At 36.4% G+C, this 24,497-nt stretch overlaps 1 protein-coding gene across 1 annotated transcript in view; it reads right to left on the reverse strand.

Moving 5' to 3' along the window:
* Positions 1 to 2,564: 2,564 nt before the first annotated feature.
* The window catches only part of LOC117333566 (mitogen-activated protein kinase 1-like), a 68,494-nt gene continuing 46,561 nt past the window's right edge, over positions 2,565 to 24,497 (reverse strand). The window contains exons 4-11 of the mRNA XM_033892913.1: positions 16,659 to 16,848; positions 13,911 to 14,043; positions 13,089 to 13,160; positions 10,825 to 10,904; positions 10,312 to 10,390; positions 9,891 to 10,000; positions 9,472 to 9,596; positions 2,565 to 8,803 (exon numbers count right to left, since the gene is read on the reverse strand). Coding sequence (XP_033748804.1) covers positions 9,474 to 9,596; positions 9,891 to 10,000; positions 10,312 to 10,390; positions 10,825 to 10,904; positions 13,089 to 13,160; positions 13,911 to 14,043; positions 16,659 to 16,848 — 787 coding nt within the window. The 3' untranslated portion in view covers positions 2,565 to 8,803; positions 9,472 to 9,473. The remainder of the gene's footprint in view (positions 8,804 to 9,471; positions 9,597 to 9,890; positions 10,001 to 10,311; positions 10,391 to 10,824; positions 10,905 to 13,088; positions 13,161 to 13,910; positions 14,044 to 16,658; positions 16,849 to 24,497) is intronic.

Raw genomic sequence — 24,497 nt, forward strand, 5'->3', positions numbered from 1 at the left:
GGAATACATAACATGTTATCACTAGTCCTGGAATACATAACATGTTATCACTACTCCTGGAATACATAACATGTTATCACTTGTCCTGAAATACATAACATGTTATCACTTGTCCTGGAATAACATGTTATCACTACTCCTGGGATACATAACATGTTATCACTAGTCCTGGAATACATAACATGTTATCACCAGCCCTGGAATACATAACATGTTATCACTAGTCCTGGAATACATAGCATGTTATCACTACTCCTGGAATACATAACATGTTATCACTACTCCTGGGATACATAACATGTTATTACTAACCCTGAAATACATAACATGTTATCACTAGTCCTGGAATAACATGTTATTACTAACCCTGAAATACATAACATGTTATCACTTGTCCTGGAATACATAACATGTTATCACTACTCCTGCAATACATAACATGTTATCACTACTCCTGGGATACATAACATGTTATCACTACTCCTGGGATACATAACATGTTATCACTTGTCCTGGAATAACATGTTATCACTAGTCCTGGAATACATAACATGTTATCACTAGTCCTGGGATACATAACATGTTATAACTAGTCCTGGGATATATAACATGTTATCACTACTCCTGGAATACATAACATGTTATCACTAGTCCTGGAATACATAGCATGTTATAACTAGTCCTGGAATACATAGCATGTTATAACTAGTCCTGGGATACATAGCATGTTATCACTACTCCTGGGATACATAACATGTTATCACTAGTCCTGGGATACATAACATGTTATAACTAGTCCTGGGATACATAGCATGTTATCACTACTCCTGGGATACATAACATGTTATCACTAGTCCTGGGATACATAACATGTTATCACTAGTCCTGGGATACATAACATGTTATCACTAGTCCTGGGATACATAACATGTTATAACTAGTCCTGGGATATATAACATGTTATCACTACTCCTGGAATACATAACATGTTATCACTAGTCCTGGGATACATAACATGTTATCACTAGTCCTGGGATACATAACATGTTATCACTAGCCCTGGGATAACATGTTATCACTAGTCCTGGAATACATAACATGTTATCACTAGTGCTGGGATACATAACATGTTATCACTAGTCCTGGAATAACATGTTATCACTAGTCCTGGAATACATAACATGTTATCACTAGTCCTGGAATACATAACATGTTATCACTAGTCCTGGAATACATAACATGTTATCACTTGTCCTGGAATACATAACATGTTATCACTTGTCCTGGAATAACATGTTATCACTAGTCCTGGAATACATAACATGTTATCACTAGTCCTGGAATACATAACATGTTATCACTAGTCCTGGAATAACATGTTATCACTAGTCCTGGAATAACATGTTATCACTACTCCTGGAATACATAACATGTTATCACTAGTCCTGGGATACATAACATGTTATCACTAGTCCTGGAATAACATGTTATCACTAGTCCTGGAATAACATGTTATCACTAGTCCTGGAATACATAACATGTTATCACTAGTCCTGGAATACATAACATGTTATCACTAGTCCTGGAATAACATGTTATCACTAGTCCTGGAATAACATGTTATCACTACTCCTGGAATACATAACATGTTATCACTAGTCCTGGAATACATAACATGTTATCACTTGTCCTGGAATAACATGTTATCACTAGTCCTGGAATACATAACATGTTATCACTAGTCCTGGAATATATAACATGTTATCACTAGTCCTGGGATACATAACATGTTATCACTAGTCCTGGAATACATAACATGTTATCACTAGTCCTGGAATAACATGTTATCACTAGTCCTGGAATACATAACATGTTATCACTACTCCTGGAATATATAACATGTTATCACTAGCCCTGGGATACATAACATGTTATCACTAGTTCTGGAATACATAACATGTTATCACTAGTCCTGGAATACATCACTAGTTCTGGAATACATAACATGTTATCACTAGTCCTGGAATATATAACATGTTATCACTAGTCCTGGAATACATAACAAGTTATCACTACTCCTGGGATACATAACATGTTATCACTACTCCTGGAATAACATGTTATCACTAGTCCTTCAGGCAGGTGAGCTAAACACTTGACAAGGAACCTAATATCAAAATAATCTAGTTCTGATAAGTTCAGCAATGGGACTGATTTGATCATAACTTACGGCCCTTAGCACTTTACCATTGGACCTTTCTTTAAATATGAATAGATTTCATGGTATATTGTGATATTTATACCAAAAAGATCTTTAACAATTTCCACATTAGGACCAATCTGATTGTGAGAGTTAAAGCCCTTTGCAGCGTCTTGGGTCGTGATATTGGATTAAAAAGTTTCACCTGTCCGAACTCAGAGCTAGGTCACCTTAAGGCCTATGGACCTCTTGTAAATCAAAATGGTCCAAATTACGTTTTCAGCACAACGAAAAAAAAACGACCAAAGGCTGCAGCCTCTGAATATCTGAATGACGTGGGGAAAAAATGAAAAACCACACTAAGTGAAAATGTCATAAGCACAGTTTATTTAGATTTTTCTAATATAAAGACAACATAACCACAAATGGTACAATGGCCAAGCATCCATACTCATCATTCTCCCGAAACATGAACACTTTCACCTCACGCTTCCTGGTCACATGATCAATAGGAGCGTTTTCTGTACGCACTACATGTAACATATATATAGATATATATTTATATAGATATTTAATCAAAGATCTCTGTAATTTGTAAATGCACAAAAAGAAAATAGTATAAACAAGGGAAGATAATTATTCATTGATCAAGGTAAATAATACAAAAATGCAGAGACTGCCTTCCAACATCACAGCTTTGTTGCCTAATTTTGGCTTTCTTTCTACATAACCTGGTGAATATTCTATAGGTTTTTGGCTAATCGATCGAAAGATCAAACCTGATACTGTGACATTACCGGGCACTCCAAGGGCCAGTTTACCTGTTTCTCTTGTTATCAGAACTAGATAGATGTCAAAACACTTCCACAGACTTGAGATAATCTAGATTTATTATTGACCATAAATTCAAATAATGCTTGATAAGAGATAAGTCAAGGCCATATTCTGGTGAAAATGACAATTAATAAATATGATTAGATAAATCAGATGACATTTTAGGTTTGGTATCAAATAATTAATAACACCATGAGAGTATAATACAATCCTGTTGAAAGCTATGAGCTCCATACCAAATTGAGAGTAAGTTAACAAGATGAAAATGTCCTAGCAAACCCAAGACCCGAATCGTCCTGAATTGGTTTGAAAGAGGAACAATTATATCAGACTCCCTGGATATCTAATAATCCCCAAAATAACACGAGGTAAGTTGCACCTTCTTGTTCTATTGACATCAATTGCTTTATCAATCAAAGAGCATTTAAACAAAATTGTCCATTCTGACACACTTTTCTCAATGAGTTGCACCCTTTTATGCCATGGGTGGCCTCTTGGGCCAAAGGATGCGTCATACCAAATTTCAAAGGAGTGTTGTTTTAAAAGATTTCCCTTTTTAGCCAACCCCTTTACCTCAACCTGACCCCAGGTGAAACGCAATTCATACATCAGATTTTCATGGCCCAGGGATGCTCTATGCTTATAAATACCACTAGGTTAATATATCTTCACCATGCAAGATTTATTAAGTTAATCTGATGCCATAACTTGTCATATGTTCACTTGCTCCTTTTAATCAGGAGAGCTGGCTGTATTCTTTAGATGGATTGAGCAAAATAATAGTCTAAACAAATCAAATATATCACAATTTTGTTTTGTTATTTTTCATATCATTTTCTCAAAAAAAATAAGTGTTGATATGAAAGATGGTCAATATAATCCAAAGCCCCATACCATATACAATTCAAATCCATGTTCAAAATCAAGTAATTTCATGTAAATAATGCCTGTAACTGCATGTACACCCCTTAAATATCACTTCATTGAATATATATCTAGTTCTATAAGTTCAAGACATTAAATTACAGACTTGTTGAATAATTTAGGAAAGTATAGCAAAAATGTTTTAAACTTGATGTCTAACATTACATGTTGGTGCCAGTTTAAGTCGATTTTGGATTGCATTTAACAAAGAAATTTTAACATATATATTTAGCACTATATTTCAACAAAGATTCACAGCACTATACTTTTTGTGCGTTATGTACATTTTTTCTCTATCATTTTTTTTCAACAACAAAGAAAACAAGAAATATATTTACCATGCTATCCTCAAACTCTTCCAACCTTTTCCAATTGTCATCAAAACAAGTCTTTCTAATAAACATATTTGATACCAGTACACCCTATATACAATACATAACAAGCAATTTATTCTCTAATTACGTTATAGAATGTACCAGTAAATATTTAATATCTTCAGAATCTGGCTTATCTTAATAAAATACATGTATTAAATCCTTTTAAAAGTAATTGTGCAAAATGATGTAATTACTTCAGACAATATGTAGTTACTTCAAAGATGTAATTACTTCAGACAATGATGTAATTACTTCAGACAATGATGTAATTACTTCAGACAAAGATGAAGTTACTTCAGACAATGATGTAATTACTTCAGACAAAGATGTAATTACTTGAAAGATGTAATAACTTCAGACAAAGATGTAATTACTTCAAAACAATGATTAATAACTTCAGACAATGATGTAATTACTTCAGACAAAGATGTTATTACTTCAGACAATGATGTAATTACTTCAGACAATAATGATGTAATTACTTCAGACAATGATGTAATTACTTCAGACTATGATGTTATTACTTCAGACAATGATGTTATTACTTCAGACAATGATGTAATTACTTCAGACAATGATGTTATTACTTTAGACAATGATGTAATTACTTCAAAACAATGATTAATAACTTCAGACAATGATGTAATTACTTCAGACAATGATGTAATTACTTCAGACAATGATGTAATTACTTCAGACAATGATGTAATTACTTCAGACAATGATGTTATTACTTCAGACAATGATGTAATTACTTCAGACAATGATGTAATTACTTCAGACAATGATGTAATTACTTGAAAGATGTAATAACTTCAGACAAAGATGTAATTACTTCAGACAATGATGTAATTACTTCAGACAATGATGTAATTACTTGAAAGATGTAATAACTTCAGACAAAGATGTAATTACTTCAGACAATGATGTAATTACTTCAGACAAAGATGTAGTTATTTCAGACAATGATGTAATAACTTCAGACAATGATGTAATAACTTCAGACAATGATGTAATTACTTCAGAAAATGATGTAGCTACTTCAGACAAAGATGTAATTACTTCAGACTACCATATTTAACCTAATAAACACAACATCTTTTGTGTGTGTGTGTTTCTACAAAAACACAAGAAGGGTGTATTTACCAAAACTTACAAGGACAATGTTTTCTCTGGAAGTATGGTGAAAGTAGTAGACCATTAAGTAAGTAATATTTCCTATGTTTTAAGTACATGTACACCCATCCTCTTTCCAAGAAATAACCAGGGTTGTGTTTATTATGTAAAATATTGTAAATAGAAAACCTCTTCAAAAGGTAATATTATGCCACACGACATAGGCTAAACCTTCCATTTGTCTTAATTATCTCTTATAATCCATACCACAAGGAATTATGTCCATATAAGGGCATCATCAGTGACCAGACAACCCAGTGTCATATAGGTTGTCCTTTTATAGTCAGCTTGGAATTATTGTCCATATATGGTTATGTAGCTTATGAAGTATCCATATATGGCCATGTTACTAATAAGATCATACTAATGATAATATTGTAGATAATATGACCATATATGGGCATACTACAAATGAGATTTTATTCTAACGAGATCACATAATCTGTCGAAGACAAGGTCTGGACCTGAAATCATGAAGGTATTCTCATGCTCAAACTTTACTTCTGTGCTGAAACCATGGGACACAGCCAAAATGTTAGATAGATGTAGAAGTCATTGCTTGCATCTCCAATTCACTAAATAACAAGGTTCTATATTGCTTACCATTTTATATTTTCCAGAAGTCATGATAAAACATTGTCATTCAAAGTGACATATCTGTTTCTGCCTCCCAGCACCAGGAGGGAAAAATCATTTCCTGTATTATTTGATCTTCTGAATCCAAAGCTGATTTATAACAAATTTGGTTGAAAAACACTCAAAATCTAACCTGTAATTGGCTTTGACTTCATTTATACAAGTTATTTTACTTCATTCATTGCTCTTGACCATATTTGGTCAAAATCTCTTCATCCATAATTGAGTCCCTTTAAGTGTATTAATGCTCCCGATCAAATATGGTCAAATTCCATTTAGCCATTCCATTCTGTACATGTCACTTTTAAAAAAGTTAAGAAAACACCCATGAAAGGTCACTAAGCCAAAGTTATTAAGTTAGAGATTTTTTTTATGCTATATCAGCAGAACAAAGACTAGGTTGTTTTTCAGTGAGGTAGCCATCAACTACGACAAGGAGACCGTCTCAAAATGACCCTGGTCATTCACAGGTGATAAACCCAACAAACAAAAACAGGTTTGAGCACAGAATCTGTTTGTAACTTGACCATATCTCATGACTACAGGCCCTGATCAATAATAGGGTAACAATCTATAGTGGATTTATGTACAAAGTAAGCACTTGGTATTAAAAATACAATAATAAACAGTGTATAATTAATTGATAACAAAATTAGCACAATTAGTTAATACCATTATATAAAGCAAACAGTATAATCTGTTTTTATCTGTAGACGCTCCTGACAACAGGATTACTTACCACGACGCCACAAACTGTTACTAACACCAAAGAGCTGAAAAACTGTAAAATATACACTGTAACCTGATGTTTATCATCACTATAAAGAACAAGCATTGCTGTATTGTTACGTCACCGAGTAACAATTTTTACTGTATTGTTACGTCACCGAGTAACAATTTTTACTGTATTGTTACGTCACCGAGTAACAATTTTTACTGTATTGTTACGTCACCGAGTAACAATTTCTGCTGTTTTAAATAGTGCTACTGTGAAGAAATTACTGCTGTGTAAATTGATGTACAGTTATATTTATATGGAACTTCATCAAACCCGACCCTGTTATGTTCAATCAAATAGTCTAAAGTGAAGGACCTGTTATTCAAGGGAGGCAACTTACTTTGCATTACAATATATACAACTTTAACAAAGGTAGCTGGTACACAACAATCCAGTAGTTACTATCAAAGGTAGCTGGTACACAACAATCCAGTAGTTACTATCAAAGGTAGCTGGTACGCAACAATCCAGTAGTTACTATCAAAGGTAGCATAGAAAGCACAAAACAATCAACTGTTAATTTAAAATATACTTCTATGTAACAGCATCATTCAACAGAAATCGTCGTCAACAGTACCACAGTTTATCCCCACCTTTACAAAGCGAGATATGGAATTAAGTAGTGGAATTAGAATGTTTATAAAGATTTAAATCAATATTGTAGAGAAACTAGTCACATTAAAGAGATGTCATGATTTTATGATGCATGAAGTTATTTTGCCCTATAATATATATGACTAAAGAGTAAAAAATTATGTGAGAATCTTAACAGTGTTAGAAGTGTCATGTAGAATAATCAACTTAAAGCATTACACATTTGAGGAGAACTGTCTAGCATTACATTAACAAATATGAAGGTCCTATCTATCATGCTCCTCCATTTCCAGAATCATCGAGAAAGAAAAATTGCTATCTCCGCTTCCAGAATCACCGAGACATGAGAAGAAATCCTAATGATTAAGTGTCTGCTGGAGTTACTTCCCTTGAGTAAGACGTAAATGGTGTTTTGTAGGTTGTGGATAATGATGACATGGTGAATACTGGCATTATGCTTTCAGGTATGATAGTTTCAACAGCAGTATCAACACGTTTTACAAGATTAAACCTTGTATAACACAGAAACAAAAACCAAGATCAAACTGGTATCCCCAGATAACCTTATATCAGAGTACAGGTGGTAACACTTCATACAGAACTCCATATATCTGTATTATTAATTTAATATATACACAGTTGATGAGAAACCACTGATTTATTAGTCATGAAAAAAGAGACAATAATTTAGATGCTGATCAGCCTATTATTGTCAGACTCTGAAACTGTCCCAACTTTGTTTCAGAAGACATTCTGTTGAAAATGTAGCCCTGTATATATATGTAGTATGGATTCAAATTAGTTAGCACTTTTAATAACGGCCACATGTCTCTCCAATACTGGAGCTCTCTTACTGTAATGGAATCCGTCTGGGCAGACCTACCATATTGTATCGTAACTGAACAAATCCAACAAAATAAGGAAGAAATTCTCTTTACCTTGGAAGATTGTCATCATTGGTCTTTATCTACAACTGGACAGTAAACTTGGTGTAACTAAGTACCGTAACTATGCTGGTTAGTTACCCCAGCAACTATATCGTCAAGGTTACAGTGTATACACACTGCAGTAACAGGCCATACTAAGGAATGCCCTCACTAAGGCAGGCCTGGTCAAGGTCACAGTCGACCTGAATTGATATGGGTTGTATTTACTACAACGATAATGATACACCACGAATTGTCTATGAGAAATGAGTAAAAAGTCTTTTATATATATGGTTGTACACAGACAATAAATGGAAACCAAGCAGGTGATGATATGATCTGTCATCCACTTCTATACCTGTGGGGCAAACAAAAACTCTAATTACAAAAATAATCAATAATACATTCCTAATTATAATAATAAATTCCTAATTTCAAAGACATATTCCTAATTACAATAAGATATTTCCAATTACAATGATACATTCCTAATTATAATGATAAATTCCTAATTATAATGATAAATTCCTAATTACAATAAGATATTTCCAATTACAATGATACATTCCTAATTATAATGATAAATTCCTAATTACAATAAGATATTTCCAATTACAATGATACATTCCTAATTATAATGATAAATTCCTAATTACAATAAGATATTTCCAATTACAATGATACATTCCTAATTATAATGATAAATTCCTAATTACAATAAGATATTTCCAATTACAATGATACATTCCTAATTATAATGATAAATTCCTAATTACAATAAAACATTTCCAATTACAATGATGCATTCCTAATTGTAATACATTCCTACTTTTCTTAATGTAGAGAATAAAACAAAATTCAATGTACTTAATTTTACTAATTTTACTACTCACTTTCTTTAACATTCTGCTAATTATTTTCCTAATGTAGTTTCTATATATTATTTTCTGCCATTGTTGTGGGTGTGTCTATAAATCATGGGGCTAATTTATGTTAAATGTGGTTATGTGCTGGAAATCAATCTACCTTTATTCCTTTACTTGGTGTTTCTGTTCAAGAAGTAGAGTTTCCTGGAATATCAATTCCTTCAGTCTTTCTTTAGGGAGATCATCAAGTTCCATTTCAAAGGTGAAAGGCTCCTCAGCAACAGGCTGTAAAGGTAAACAAAACATGCTTACAATACACCTATTACTACAGTCAATGATCCGAATGTATTACCTAAAATGTTTACTACCAAAATACAGCTGTATAAAACATGTAGGAAACCTTGGGGCATGGCAGAACTGTATGTAGGTGTAAGAAGCCTGTATTTCCCTCCATTTCCTGCAGTTGATTTTGTAGAAAATTATCTGCAGTCTACACTATAATATACACAGATCAGGTTTTAAAACCATCTACAGCCTATAGATTGACCCCAGAAGCTTGAACCTTGACCTATAACCTACCTCATCAGCAGGGTCATAGTACTGTTCTAGATACGGGTGCTCCAGTGCCTGTTCAACAGTGATTCTCTTGTGGGGGTTGAAAGTTAACATCTTCTCAAGGAGATCAACAGCTAAAATTGTACAAACACAATCAGTAAAACATCTCGCTTCAAATGCTCAGCTACATTATCAAAATCTTCCTATCTATTGTTTCAAATTTTTGAGGTTTTATCAAAAAATTAGAAATGTTCGTATTGACTTATTTTTCACACCAATGTTGATATCAAGACACCCATCCTTTTTTTGTGATTTATTCTATCCTCTCAATATAAGGGAATATAACACACTTTAGCAGTGTAGTAAGATCACAGGGTGATTCTAAACTAACTGACATCCAAGGTCATAGGTCATAGGCCTCGACAGTCTCGCACATTCACGCTACCTTTGGCATCTGCGCTTTGGAACAGTCGCCTCCAGGGCATCTTTGGCTTGTGAGGCAGTGACTGTATATAGCCTCGGGCCTTAAATAATGATAAACATTCCTTTATTTACGACAGAAAGCATGAATAACTGTGATTTTATACATTCATGAATTTTACAAATGACACAAAACTGAAATCAATGAGTTAAATACATTTCACTCTTACGTGTAACCTGTATGACTACACGAGATATTAATTCTTTACAAAATTGAACAATAAATCTTAATGTTTGTCTCAGCACAGATGCGAAGTAGCAAACATGTTTTACAAAGTTAAATGCAATTTTGAACATTTTTATTTAAAGTCCTGGCAAGTTTGATGAAGACTATCGGTATCACTTGTCAGTTGTACAAGGTAAAAGTTTCTCTAACACAAATACCTTCACACACTGCCAGTAAATAAACAGTGTAGCAGATTACGGTGTTTTATTGACAGTAAACAGCAAAATTACTTACATAGATGGAGCTACATACCTTATCATTGATAATACAACTGAGGTCATCTTCTCCTGGGGAACCCAATACACTCAGTATGTGGTTAAGTTGGTCAAGATCTGGTCACCAAGGTCAAGGTTTATCTCTGATATAGGGTGTCACTAATACAATATCCTACACATTATCTCTGATATAGGGTGTCACTAATACAATATCCTACACATTATCTCTGATATAGGGTGTCACTAATACAATATCCTACACATTATCTCCGATTTAGGGTGTCACTAATACAATATCCTACACATTATCTCCGATATAGGGTGTCACTAATACAATATCCTACACATTATCTCCGATATAGGGTGTCACTAATACAATATCCTACACATTATCTCTGATATAGGGTGTCACTAATACAATATCCTACACATTATCTATGATATAGGGTGTCACTAATACAATATCCTACACATTATCTCTGATAAAGGGGGTCACTAATACAATATCCTACACATTATCTCTGATATAGGGTGTCACTAATACAATATCCTACACATTATCTGATATAGGGTGTCACTAATACAATATCCTACACATTATCTATGATATAGGGTGTCACTAATACAATATCCTACACATTATCTATGATATAGGGTGTCACTAATACAATATCCTACACATTATCTCTGATATAGGGTGTCACTAATACAATATCCTACACATTATCTATGATATAGGGTGTCACTAATACAATATCCTACACATTATCTATGATATAGGACGTCACTAATACAATATCCTACACATTATCTATGATATAGGGTGTCACTAATACAATATCCTACACATTATCTCTGATATAGGGTGTCACTAATACAATATCCTACACATTATCTGATATAGGGTGTCACTAATACAATATCCTACACATTATCTCCGATATAGGGTGTCACTAATACAATATCCTACACATTATCTATGATATAGGGTGTCACTACTACAATATCCTACACATTATCTATGATATAGGGTGTCACTAATACAATATCCTACACATTATCTCTGATATAGGGTGTCACTAATACAATATCCTACACATTATCTATGATATAGGGTGTCACTAATACAATATCCTACACATTATCTCTGATATAGGGTGTCACTAATACAATATCCTACACATTATCTCTGATATAGGGTGTCACTAATACAATATCCTACACATTATCTATGATATAGGGTGTCACTAATACAATATCCTACACATTATCTCTGATATAGGGTGTCACTAATACAATATCCTACACATTATCTGATATAGGGTGTCACTAATACAATATCCTACACATTATCTCCGATATAGGGTGTCACTAATACAATATCCTACACATTATCTATGATATAGGGTGTCACTAATACAATATCCTACACATTATCTCCGATATAGGGTGTCACTAATACAATATCCTACACATTATCTATGATATAGGGTGTCACTAATACAATATCCTACACATTATCTCTGATATAGGGTGTCACTAATACAATATCCTACACATTATCTGATATAGGGTGTCACTAATACAATATCCTACACATAATCTCTGATATAGGGTGTCACTAATACAATATCCTACACATTATCTCTGATATAGGGTGTCACTAATACAACATCCTACACATTATCTATGATATAGGGTGTCACTAATACAATATCCTACACATTATCTATGATATAGGGTGTCACTAATACAATATCCTACACATTATCTATGATATAGGGTGTCACTAATACAATATCCTACACAAGTGATGTTATAAGCAGATAGGATCAGTCTTTGATAAGAGATCAAAGTTGTCCTATAGGCATAAAGGCTGAAATGCCAACCAAGGATTTTTGTCCAACTTTTTCTTATTCAGTAAGTCAAAACACTTCGTTGATGGGAATGAATTTATTACCAAGATATGCTAGTTGCCATTTACACTATTCCTGCACTTCATTGATGGGAATGAATTTATTACTAAGATATCCTAGTTGCCATTTGCACTATTCCTAAACATTAAACAAGGCAATTACTTTAAATTATCAGAAGAACAATTAAGATTTTGATTGCTGTTCATTATATAGGAAAAGTTAATTTTTTGTTCTATTACAAATTACATTGTATATAAAACATGCATTGTGTATGTAGTCTATATCTTTTCAATAAATGTTGTATCTGATTCAGTCCGAAGACGAGTCCACAAAGCTTTGTTGCTGTCACAGTTGTCTCCCCTGGCTCTGAGTTCAAAAAGGATACAGTGCTTCCCGGGAAATAGTGGCTTGTTCACCAACATCTCTGCAAGTATACATCCCACTGACCACACATCAACTGGACACGGTCAAGGATAAATAATCTTGGACAATACAAGACAATACTTACAATCAAAACAGTATCGATATGACATACTGTGAGCATACTCATTTTGGCAGGCTCTAATTTAGTATAACAGATTAGTGGCGTGATGACCGTCCCTTGTTTGATATCATTTGTTAAAGAAACTTATCTCGGAAATTTATTGCTTGTTACCGATGAATGGGCCTACCTTATCTGTTCTGGTGACTTGTTGAATCGCACGTTCATGTTATATAGAAATATATAGACTGATTTTAACCACGCAATCTCTTTATTGATATCAAAATCCCTGTCGCAGAGACGTTTTTGTGGGCCTATTTCTTGGAAAAGACGCCATAACCAATCAAATTATTCTACATCATTTTATGTGTCAAACGTAGAAACATTGCTAATTGAAAAATCTGACACTATAAACAGTATTTGATGGGCGAGGGTCATTTTTATCAACCTAAGATGTGACTTTCCATTATCACATCAACTAGAGTATGTACAAGTCACCTCCCCTTGCACAAACCAGGCAGCAAGCATAATAATTTCCATACAATGCCAATAGTCAATGTGAATCAAATTTAGAATCTTTTGAAATGTTTTTTTACAAAATTATACGATGACATACACAAACAGCATTTTGTCAAGATTTTTTTGCTCTTTGTTACTTTTCAAAGTGTGCAAAAAACCAGTAAATAAAATATAAACATAATACTGAACACATTTGCTAAAGGATACTAGACTTGGTATAACCTTTGGAATTAAGCATTATTTCTGGAGCTCTATACCATCTAGTGGCCACATATTCAGTAAGGAATCCTGTGTGGTCATGTTCTGGGTCTGCAACTCTCGCCAATCCAAAATCACAAATCTGGAAAATAGAATAGTAATCAGTTAGTGAACCAACACAAGGAGATTTCCTTCTGTATCAGTGATCTGTATTAAAGCATTTTGTCTGCCTTCAGAATTAGAGGATTGGATAATGGTCAAATATACAAGGAGTATCAAAATGCAGACAAGATGTACATTTATATAGGACAACACATGCATTATTGCCAAATCCTTCAAATTCCCATTAGGAAAATTGTGCTATCTGAAATTTCTCAAGACTCACAAAGAATATTCATGGACCTCCTCTTTTAATTATTTCTTTTTGTTAGGCTATTTAGATTTTTAAAATTTTGAACAATAAACAAGAGGTGCATGGGCCTTAACAGTCATCCGACTCTAAAAGACCCTTGTACTACTGTAGTATACAAACTCAGTAGCAAGTATAGTAGTACTCTTAGCCATGGCAACCATCTTTGATTTTGAACTGACCCAAAAATTACACACTTATTCAGGACCATCTCAAGATCACGGTAGCCAAGTTTGAGTTGAATCCCACTGGTGAAACTTGAGAAGAAGTATTAAATATGTGTTGTTCAGAAACACCATGATTGCACAAAAACGTTACAAAATGGCAGACATTGCTGCTATGTGACAGTTTTTACAAGGCTGAAAAATAACACTTTGCTCCCCTTACACAACATCCCTACCAATTTTCAGCTCAATGGCACCAGTGGAACAGAAGAAGTTTAAAATGTGTTTTTCAAGACGGCTGCCATGGCGGTCAGGACCATCTCAGGATCATTTCAGGTAATTTAGAGCTAAATACCATTGGTGGAAGAAGTTTTAAAAAGTTTACAGACAGGGCAGAGCAAACGATGACAGACAAAGCATGAAGGTCAAATGACCTTACATCCAAATAGGAAGAGATGGTAAGGATAAGTTTTTAGGAGAAGGAAGAGGTTTTTTTTATTACTACTTTTTTTCTGGGAGTATGGAGAGTTGTGGTACCTCAGTTTTTGAGGTAGGGAGAGTTTAAGTACCTTTGACAATAGTTTTTGGGGTAGGGAGTCATGGTACCTTAGATCAATTTTGAGTTAAGGAAATTTGCGGTACCATAATATCAGTTTTTTGGGGTTGGGAGAGTTGTAGTGCTCAGGTTTTGTGGTAGGGAGAATTTTAGTACCTTTGACAATAGTTTTTGGGGTAGGGAGAGTTGTGCAATCTTAATATCACACATACTGGGATAGGGAATGTTGTGGTACTTAAGATCACAGTTTCTGTAGAAAGAAGAGTTGTGGTACTTAAGATCACAGTTTTTGGAGTAGGGAGAGTTGTGGTACTTAAGATCACAGTTTTTGGAGTAGGGAGAGTTGTGGTACTTAAGATCACAGTTTTTGGAGTAAGAAGAGTTGTGGTACTTAAGATCACAGTTTTTGGAGTAGGGAGAGTTGTGGTACTTAAGATCACAGTTTTTGGAGTAGGGAGAGTTGTGGTACTTAAGATCACAGTTTCTGTAGTAGGAAGAGTTGTGGTACTTAAGATCACAGTTTTTGGAGTAGGGAGAGTTGTGGTACTTAAGATCACAGTTTTTGGAGTAGGGAGAGTTGTGGTACTTAAGATCACAGTTTTTGGAGTAGGGAGAGTTGTGGTACTTAAGATCACAGTTTTTGGGGTATTGGAGAGTTGTGGTACTTAAGATCACAGTTTTTGGAGTAGGGAGAGTTGTGGTACTTAAGATCACAGTTTTTGGAGTAGGGAGAGTTGTGGTACTTAAGATCACAGTTTTTGGGGTATTGGAGAGTTGTGGTACTTAAGATCACAGTTTTTGGAGTAGGGAGAGTTGTGGTACTTAAGATCACAGTTTTTGGAGTAGGGAGAGTTGTGGTACTTAAGATCACAGTTTTTGGAGTAGGGAGAGTTGTGGTACTTAAGATCACAGTTTTTGGGGTATTGGAGAGTTGTGGTACTTAAGATCACAGTTTTTGCAGTAGGGAGAGTTGTGGTACTTAAGATCACAGTTTTTGCAGTAGGGAGAGTTGTGGTACTTAAGATCACAGTTTTTGGAGTAGGGAGAGTTGTGGTACTTAAGATCACAGTTTTTGGAGTAGGGAGAGTTGTGGTACTTAAGATCACAGTTTTTGGAGTAGGGAGAGTTGTGGTACTTAAGATCACAGTTTTTGGGGTATTGGAGAGTTGTGTTACCTCAAGATCAGTTTCTGTGGTAGGGAGAATTGTGATAACTTAACATCAAAGGTATTGCGGAAAGGAAAGTGTTGTACCTTTATCACAGATAATGAGGTAAGGGAGAGTTATGGTACCTCGAGATCAGTTTTTGGGGGTAGGGAGTTGTGGTACCTTTATCACAGATAATGAGGTAAGGGAGAGTTGTGGTACCTGAACATCACAGATATGAAGTACCTTTATCACAGATAATGAGGTAAGGGAGAGTTGTGGTACCTTTATCACAGATAATGAGGTAAGGGAGAGTTGTGGTACCTCGAGATCAGTTTCTGTGGTAGGGAGAGTTGTGGTACCTTTATCACAGATAATGAGGTAAGGGAGAGTTGTGGTACCTTAACATCAAAGGTATTGGGGAAGGGAGAGTTGTAGATTCTTATAAAATGAAAGCATTTGGAGTAAGAAAAGTTGTGGTACCTTAAGATCACAGGTGGTGTTGAGGAGCAGATTACTAGGTTTGAGATCTCGGTGAAGTACATTAGCGGAGTGGATGTACTTGAGCCCGCGGAGAATTTGGTAGAGGAAATAGCAGATATGGTCATTACTGAGTTTCTGTGTCTTTAACAGTTTGTACATGTCTGTCTCCATCAAACACTGTACAATGTATCTGGACAACCTGTTAAGGAAACTCATATAACATTTCATACACTTATCAACGAAATCTAATAAGAGTATCAGGTTGTTTACTTACAGGGCTGGTGTTGGAGTTCTAAGGTATAAAATTCTGTACTAAAGAAAATCATAAACTCTCAGTTATTCAAAAGAACAGTAAGAAGCAATATATCACAGTTTTTATTCAAGAGAATGAGGCAGTAATGTATCATCACTGCCAATAAACAGAAAACAGAAAGTTACACTACAGCAATGAGTAAAACAGTTATGTGATGGAAAGTTGTTGTCTTTCAGAAGATTTGAGGTAACTTTATCTTCAGTAAGATATAATGAAACTTAGTGTATGTAATCAAAGCTTTCATACACAACTGCGATTTAACACCGACTAAAAACTGGAAACATTTCATTATCTTGTGGCTAATGTGCCAACATGTAACAGTTGTGCCAAATTTTAAACATAAAATTCTGTAAAATCCAAGAATGTGTAGGTTGATGGGGACATTTTTTTGGTTGAACATAGCTCCTGGTTTGTTAGGCCATCAAACAGTTGTTAATGTGTAGTTTACTGAGATTTAGTGTCTGGTAGTCTGTGATAGGTGTACAGACAAATGAAGGAATCCTGTACCAGTAAAGTGTCTGGTAGTCTGTGATAGGTGTACAGACAAATGAAGGAATCCTGTACCAGTAAAGTGTCTGGTAGTCTGTGATAGGTGTACAGACAAATGAAGGAATCCTGTACCAGTAAAGTGTCTGGTAGTCTGTGATAGGTGTACAGACAAATGAAGGAATCCTGTACCAGTAAAGTGTCTGGTAGTCTGTGATAGGTGTACAGACAAATGAAGGAATCCTGTACCAGTAAAGTGTCTGGTAGTCTGTGATAGGTGTACAGACAAATGAAGGAATCCTGTACCAGTAAAGTGTCTGGTAGTCTGTGATAGGTGTACAGACAAATGAAGGAATCCTGTACCAGTAAAGTGTCTGGTAGTCTGTGATAGGTGTACAGACAAATGAAGGAATCCTGTACCAGTAAAGTGTCTGGTAGTCGGTGATAGGTGTACAGACAAATGAAGGAATCCTGTACCAGTAAAGTGTCTGGTAGTCTGTGATAGGTGTACAGACAAATGAAGGAATCCTGTACCAGTAAAGTGTCTGGTAGTCGGTGATAGGTGTACAGACAAATGAAGGAATCCTGTACCAGTAAAGTGTCTGGTAGTCTGTGATAGGTGTACAGACAAATGAAGGAATCCTGTACCAGTAAAGTGTCTGGTAGTCGGTGATAGGTGTACAGACAAATGAAGGAATCCTGTACCAGTAAAGTGTCTGGTAGTCTGTGATAGGTGTACAGACAAATGAAGGAATCCTGTACCAGTAAAGTGTCTGGTAGTCTGTGATAGGTGTACAGACAAATGAAGGAATCCTGTACCAGTAAAGTGTCTGGTAGTCGGTGATAGGTGTACAGACAAATGAAGGAATCCTGTACCAGTAAAAAGTCACCAGTAACGTGTATAATTAGATTACCTGCCACCAGACCCGGGGCCGGGGGCTCTAACTATGTAAGAGTTACCCGCTCCTGATGGATCAGCGGTGTCAGCAGACATTTAATTAACCGACTCCAATGCTGTGTACGGATGGCAAACATTAACATTGCCTGATTACACATTTGTTCAAGTAACAATGAAAAATAACTAACCTTAAACAATAAGATACTTCCTACCTCACATAATGCATTGATCAGCTGGTGGATTGACCTAAAACTGAATCACTATAACCTGCTGCCAAATACTTAATAAAAAATTATTATCAGAACCTGCACTGAATAATTTTCATAGTGATAAAGGAGAATTGTGTCAATTTCAGACAAAATAATTTTCTCACTAATGCTATGATTAGTTTGTTTGAATAAATAGACAAATCCTAGGGACCCAACTAACTCATTAAGCATCCTTGCAAGTGATCCCCAATTATTATTTTACCTCTCACCCTCAGATAACATCCTAACCTCTCACACACTCAGATAACATCCTATCCTCTCACACCCAGATAGCATCCTATCCTCTCACACCCAGATAGCATCCTAACCTCTCACACCCTCAGATAGCATCCTGACCTCTCACACACTCAGATAGCATCCTAACCTCTCACACACTCAGATAACATCATAACCTCTCACACCCTCAGATAACATCCTAACCTCTCACACCCAGATAACATCCTAACCTCTCACACACTCAGATAACATCCTAACCTCTCACACACTCAGATAACATCCTAACCTCTCACACACTCAGATAACATCCTAACCTCTCACACTAAGATAACATCCTAACCTCTCACACTAAGATAACATCCTAACCTCACACACTCAGATAACATCCTAACCTCACACACCCAGATAGCATCCTAACCTCACACACTCAGATAACATCCTAACTTCTCACAATCAGATAACATCCTGACCTCTCACACTCAGATAACATCCTGACCTCTCACACACTCAGATAACATCCTAACCTCTCACACCCTCAGATAACATCCTAACCTCACACACTCAGATAACATCCTTACCTCTCACACCCTCAGATAACATCCTAACCTCTCACACTCAGATAACATCCTAACCTCTCACACTCAGATAACATCCTAACCTCTCACACCCTCAGATAACATCCTAACCTCTCACCCTCAGATAACATGTAACCTCTCACACTCAGATAACATCCTAACCTGTCACACTCAGATAACATCCTAACCTCTCACACACTCAGATAACATCCTAACCTCTCACACTCAGATAACATCCTAACCTCTCACACACTCAGATAACATCCTAACCTCTCACACCCTCAGATAACATCCTAACCTCTCACACTCAGATAACATCCTAACCTCTCACACTCAGATAACATCCTAACCTCTCACACCCTCAGATAACATCCTAACCTCTCACACTCAGATAACATCCTAACCTCTCACTCAGATAACATCCTAACCTCTCACACTCAGATAACATCCTAACCTCTCACACACTCAGATAACATCCTAACCTCTCACCCTCAGATAACATCCTAACCTCACACACTCAGATAACATCCTAACCTCTCACACCCAGATAGCATCCTAACCTCACACACTCAGATAACATCCTAACCTCTCACACTCAGATAACATCCTAACCTCTCACTCAGATAACATCCTAACCTCTCACACTCAGATAACATCCTAACCTCTCACACACTCAGATAACATCCTAACCTCTCACCCTCAGATAACATCCTAACCTCACACACTCAGATAACATCCTAACCTCTCACACCCAGATAGCATCCTAACCTCACACACTCAGATAACATCCTAACTTCTCACAATCAGATAACATCCTAACCTCTCACACTCAGATAACATCCTGACTTCTCACACACTCAGATAACATCCTAACCTGTCACACCCTCAGATAACATCCTAACCTCTAACCCTCAGATAACATCCTAACCTCTCACACTCAGATAACATCCTAACCTCTCACACACTCAGATAACATCCTAACCTCTCACACACTCAGATAACATCCTAACCTCTCACACACTCAGATAACATCCTAACCTCTCACACATTCAGATAACATCCTAACCCCTCACCCTCAGATAACATCCTAACCTCTCACACATTCAGATAACATCCTAACCTCACACACACCTAGATAACATCCTAACCTCTCACACTCAGATAACATCCGAACCTCTCACACTCAGATAACATCCTAACCTCTCACACCCTGAGATAACATCCTAACCTCTCACACACTCAGATAACATCCTAACCTCTCACACTCAGATAACATCCTAACCTCTCACACCCTCAGATAACATCCTAACCTCTCACCCTCAGATAACATCCTAACATCATACACACTCAGATAACATCCTAACCTGTCACACCCTCAGATAACATCATAACCTCACACACTCAGATAACATCCTAACCTCTCACACACTCAGATAACATCCTAACCTCTCACACTCAGATAACATCCTAACCTCTCACACCCTCAGATAACATCCTAACCTCTCACACTCAGATAACATCCTAACCTCTCACACTCAGATAACATCATAACCTCTCACCCTCAGATAACATCCTAACCTCTCACCCTCAGATAACATCCTAACCTCTCACACTAAGATAACATCCTAACCTCTCACACGCAGATAACATCCTAGCCTCTCACACCCTGAGATAACATCCTAACCTCTCACACACTCAGATAACATCCTAACCTCTCACACTCAGATAACATCCTAACCTCACACACTCAGATAACATCCTAACCTCTCACCCTCAGATAACATCCTAACCTCTCACACTCAGATAACATCCGAACCTCTCACACTCAGATAACATCCTAACCTCTCACACCCTGAGATAACATCCTAACCTCTCACACACTCAGATAACATCCTAACCTCTCACACTCAGATAACATCCTAACCTCTCACACCCTCAGATAACATCCTAACCTCTCACACTAAGATAACATCCTAACCTCTCACACTCAGATAACATCCTTTACCTCTCACACTAAGATAACATCCTAACCTCTCACACACTCAGATAACATCCTAACCTCTCACCCTCAGATAACATCCTAGCCTCTCACACCCTTAGATAACATCATAACCTCTCACCCTCAGATAACATCCTCAACTCTCACACCCTCAGATAACATCCTAACCTCTCAAACACTCAGATAACATCCTAACCTCTCACACTCAGATAACATCCTAACCTCTCACACCCTCAGATAACATCCTAACCTCTCACACCCTCAGATAACATCCTAGCCTCTCACACTCATATAACATCCTAACCTCTCACACATTCAGATAGCATCCTAACCTCTCACACTCACATACCATCCTAACCTCTCACACACTCACATACTATCCTAACTTCTCACACTCAGATAACATCCTGGTCTCCATGTTTCTTCTACTGAACACATTTCTTCCACCTTCTGATTGATTTACACTTTAATTTGTTTCAGTAATAGGAAATGGTAAATCCTCAAACTGTTTCAGATGGTTATTGACATTCCAGGCGAAATGATATCACACAACAACCTTATAGGTAGGTTCTGTGTAGTTGCCCATGACAACGAGACTTGAGACACTAGGGACATTTATATATAGACATGTCCGCTTGCATTTTACCCTTGCCAATCATACTGATTTAGAGACTTGCTATTTGTAAACTTGACAGAGACTGATGTTTTTAAACACAGCTTAGGCCCCCTGGTACCTTCACTGTCGTTGTATTAAAACATTAAAACATAAACAGATATGGCTACCAGTAGATCAGTGTCTGTGACAAAACCAATGTCACTTTTACTTCACCATATCACTGGGCCTGCAGCCAATTCTTTCTTAATAAAACACCAAATTTCAGAATAATTCTCAAGATCCAGCATTTTTCTAAATATGGATTTAATTTGATCACACAAAAACATATCAGTTAAAAATAAATATTATATTTCCTTTTAAAAGTAAATGTTAACAAGCATTTCAAACCTTATCAACTTTGGTTTAAAATCTAAGAAATATATGAGGATACTTCATACACAGGAAATAAAAGGACTCTGTCATTTTAAATGGAATGTGTAAATCTTTTAACCTGAACCTTTTGCCTATGACCTTGGACAAATGACTGCAAAAGTAGCATGTGAACAATCATCTGGGGGAACTGCTGAGATAACACCAAATAATTCACCCCAAACGGTGACCTTGACCTTGAAATGATGGAATTATTATGTGACACAATCTAGGAGTTATACCTATCATCTTTGTGTACCTACCAAGAAATCTACAATATAGTGTTAATATAAACAGGACTTGATCAGATACAAGCTTTTTACTGGGGATGGACTAATGTAGCCTTGACAAAACACAGACACACCTCAACAAAGTGATTTGGATATTTCTCCTCTACATGGACATACAATTACCTTTATACTAACATTATAAACATATTTAATTTATAGCTGTGAAAAAGCCAGGAAAACCACACTAATATACGTCAAGTCTGCCTTGTAAAATCACCACTTTTTAATTTAACTCTTGCCGATATTCTAATATCATGCTGTGTCTGTAGGATGAATTATTCATGTTTGACAAGCCTGATCAGATCTTTATATAACCAACACAAATAGTATCACTTTCCACATATCCTTGAAATGTCCTTGTGACCAGTTCGACGTGGACATACTCTACCTTTCTTAGTCACACAACATAAAATAAAATGCTAATTTAGAATGTAAATTTCTTCTCCCAATTAAACTGATCAAATTGATAGAATCTAATTCAAACATCAAATTACACCACTGACATACAACAAAGCAGGCTACTTGAGAATGAACAGCTTTAAAGTTGTTATACAGTAATTTTAACAGGATATGCCCACTAACAAAACACTTCACATCAGTGCAAACTTGTGCAAAACAATAGTCACCACCATGTATACAGTGAGAATTTTATATTCATGAGTGGTGATGGTTAGGGGGAGGTCATCCTACTATAACTGATGGTTAGGGGGAGGTCATCCTACTATAACTGATGGTGATAGTTAGGGGGAGGTCATCCTACTATAACTGATGGTGATGGTTAGGGGGAGGTCATCCTACTATAACTGATGGTGATGGTTAGGGGGAGGTCATCCTACTATAACTGATGGTTAGGGGGAGGTCATCCTACTATAACTGATGGTGATGGTTAGGGGGAGGTCATCCTACTATAACTGATGGTGATGGTTAGGGGGAGGTCATCCTACTATAACTGATGGTGATGGTTAGGGGGAGGTCATCCTACTATAACTGATGGTGATGGTTAGGGGGAGGTCATCCTACTATAACTGATGGTTAGGGGGAGGTCATCCTACTATAACTGATGGTGATGGTTAGGGGGAGGTCATCCTACTATAACTGATGGTGATAGTTAGGGGGAGGTCATCCTACTATAACTGATGGTGATAGTTAGGGGGAGGTCATCCTACTATAACTGATGGTTAGGGGGAGGTCATCCTACTATAACTGATGGTTAGGGGGAGGTCATCCTACTATAACTGATGGTTAGGGGGAGGTCATCCTACTATAACTGATGGTGATAGTTAGGGGGAGGTCATCCTACTATAACTGATGGTGATAGTTAGGGGGAGGTCATCCTACTATAACTGATGGTTAGGGGGAGGTCATCCTACTATAACTGATGGTGATAGTTAGGGGGAGGTCATCCTACTATAACTGATGGTGATAGTTAGGGGGAGGTCATCCTACTATAACTGATGGTTAGGGGGAGGTCATCCTACTATAACTGATGGTTAGGGGGAGGTCATCCTACTATAACTGATGGTTAGGGGGAGGTCATCCTACTATAACTGATGGATAGGGGGAGGTCATCCTACTATAACTGATGGTGATAGTTAGGGGGAGGTCATCCTACTATAACTGATGGTTAGGGGGAGGTCATCCTACTATAACTGATGGTGATGGTTAGGGGGAGGTCATCCTACTATAACTGATGGTTAGGGGGAGGTCATCCTACTATAACTGATGGTTAGGGGGAGGTCATCCTACTATAACTGATGGTGATGGTTAGG

The sequence above is a fragment of the Pecten maximus genome, chromosome 8 (assembly GCF_902652985.1).
Source record: "Pecten maximus chromosome 8, xPecMax1.1, whole genome shotgun sequence".
NCBI lineage: Eukaryota > Metazoa > Mollusca > Bivalvia > Pectinida > Pectinidae > Pecten > Pecten maximus.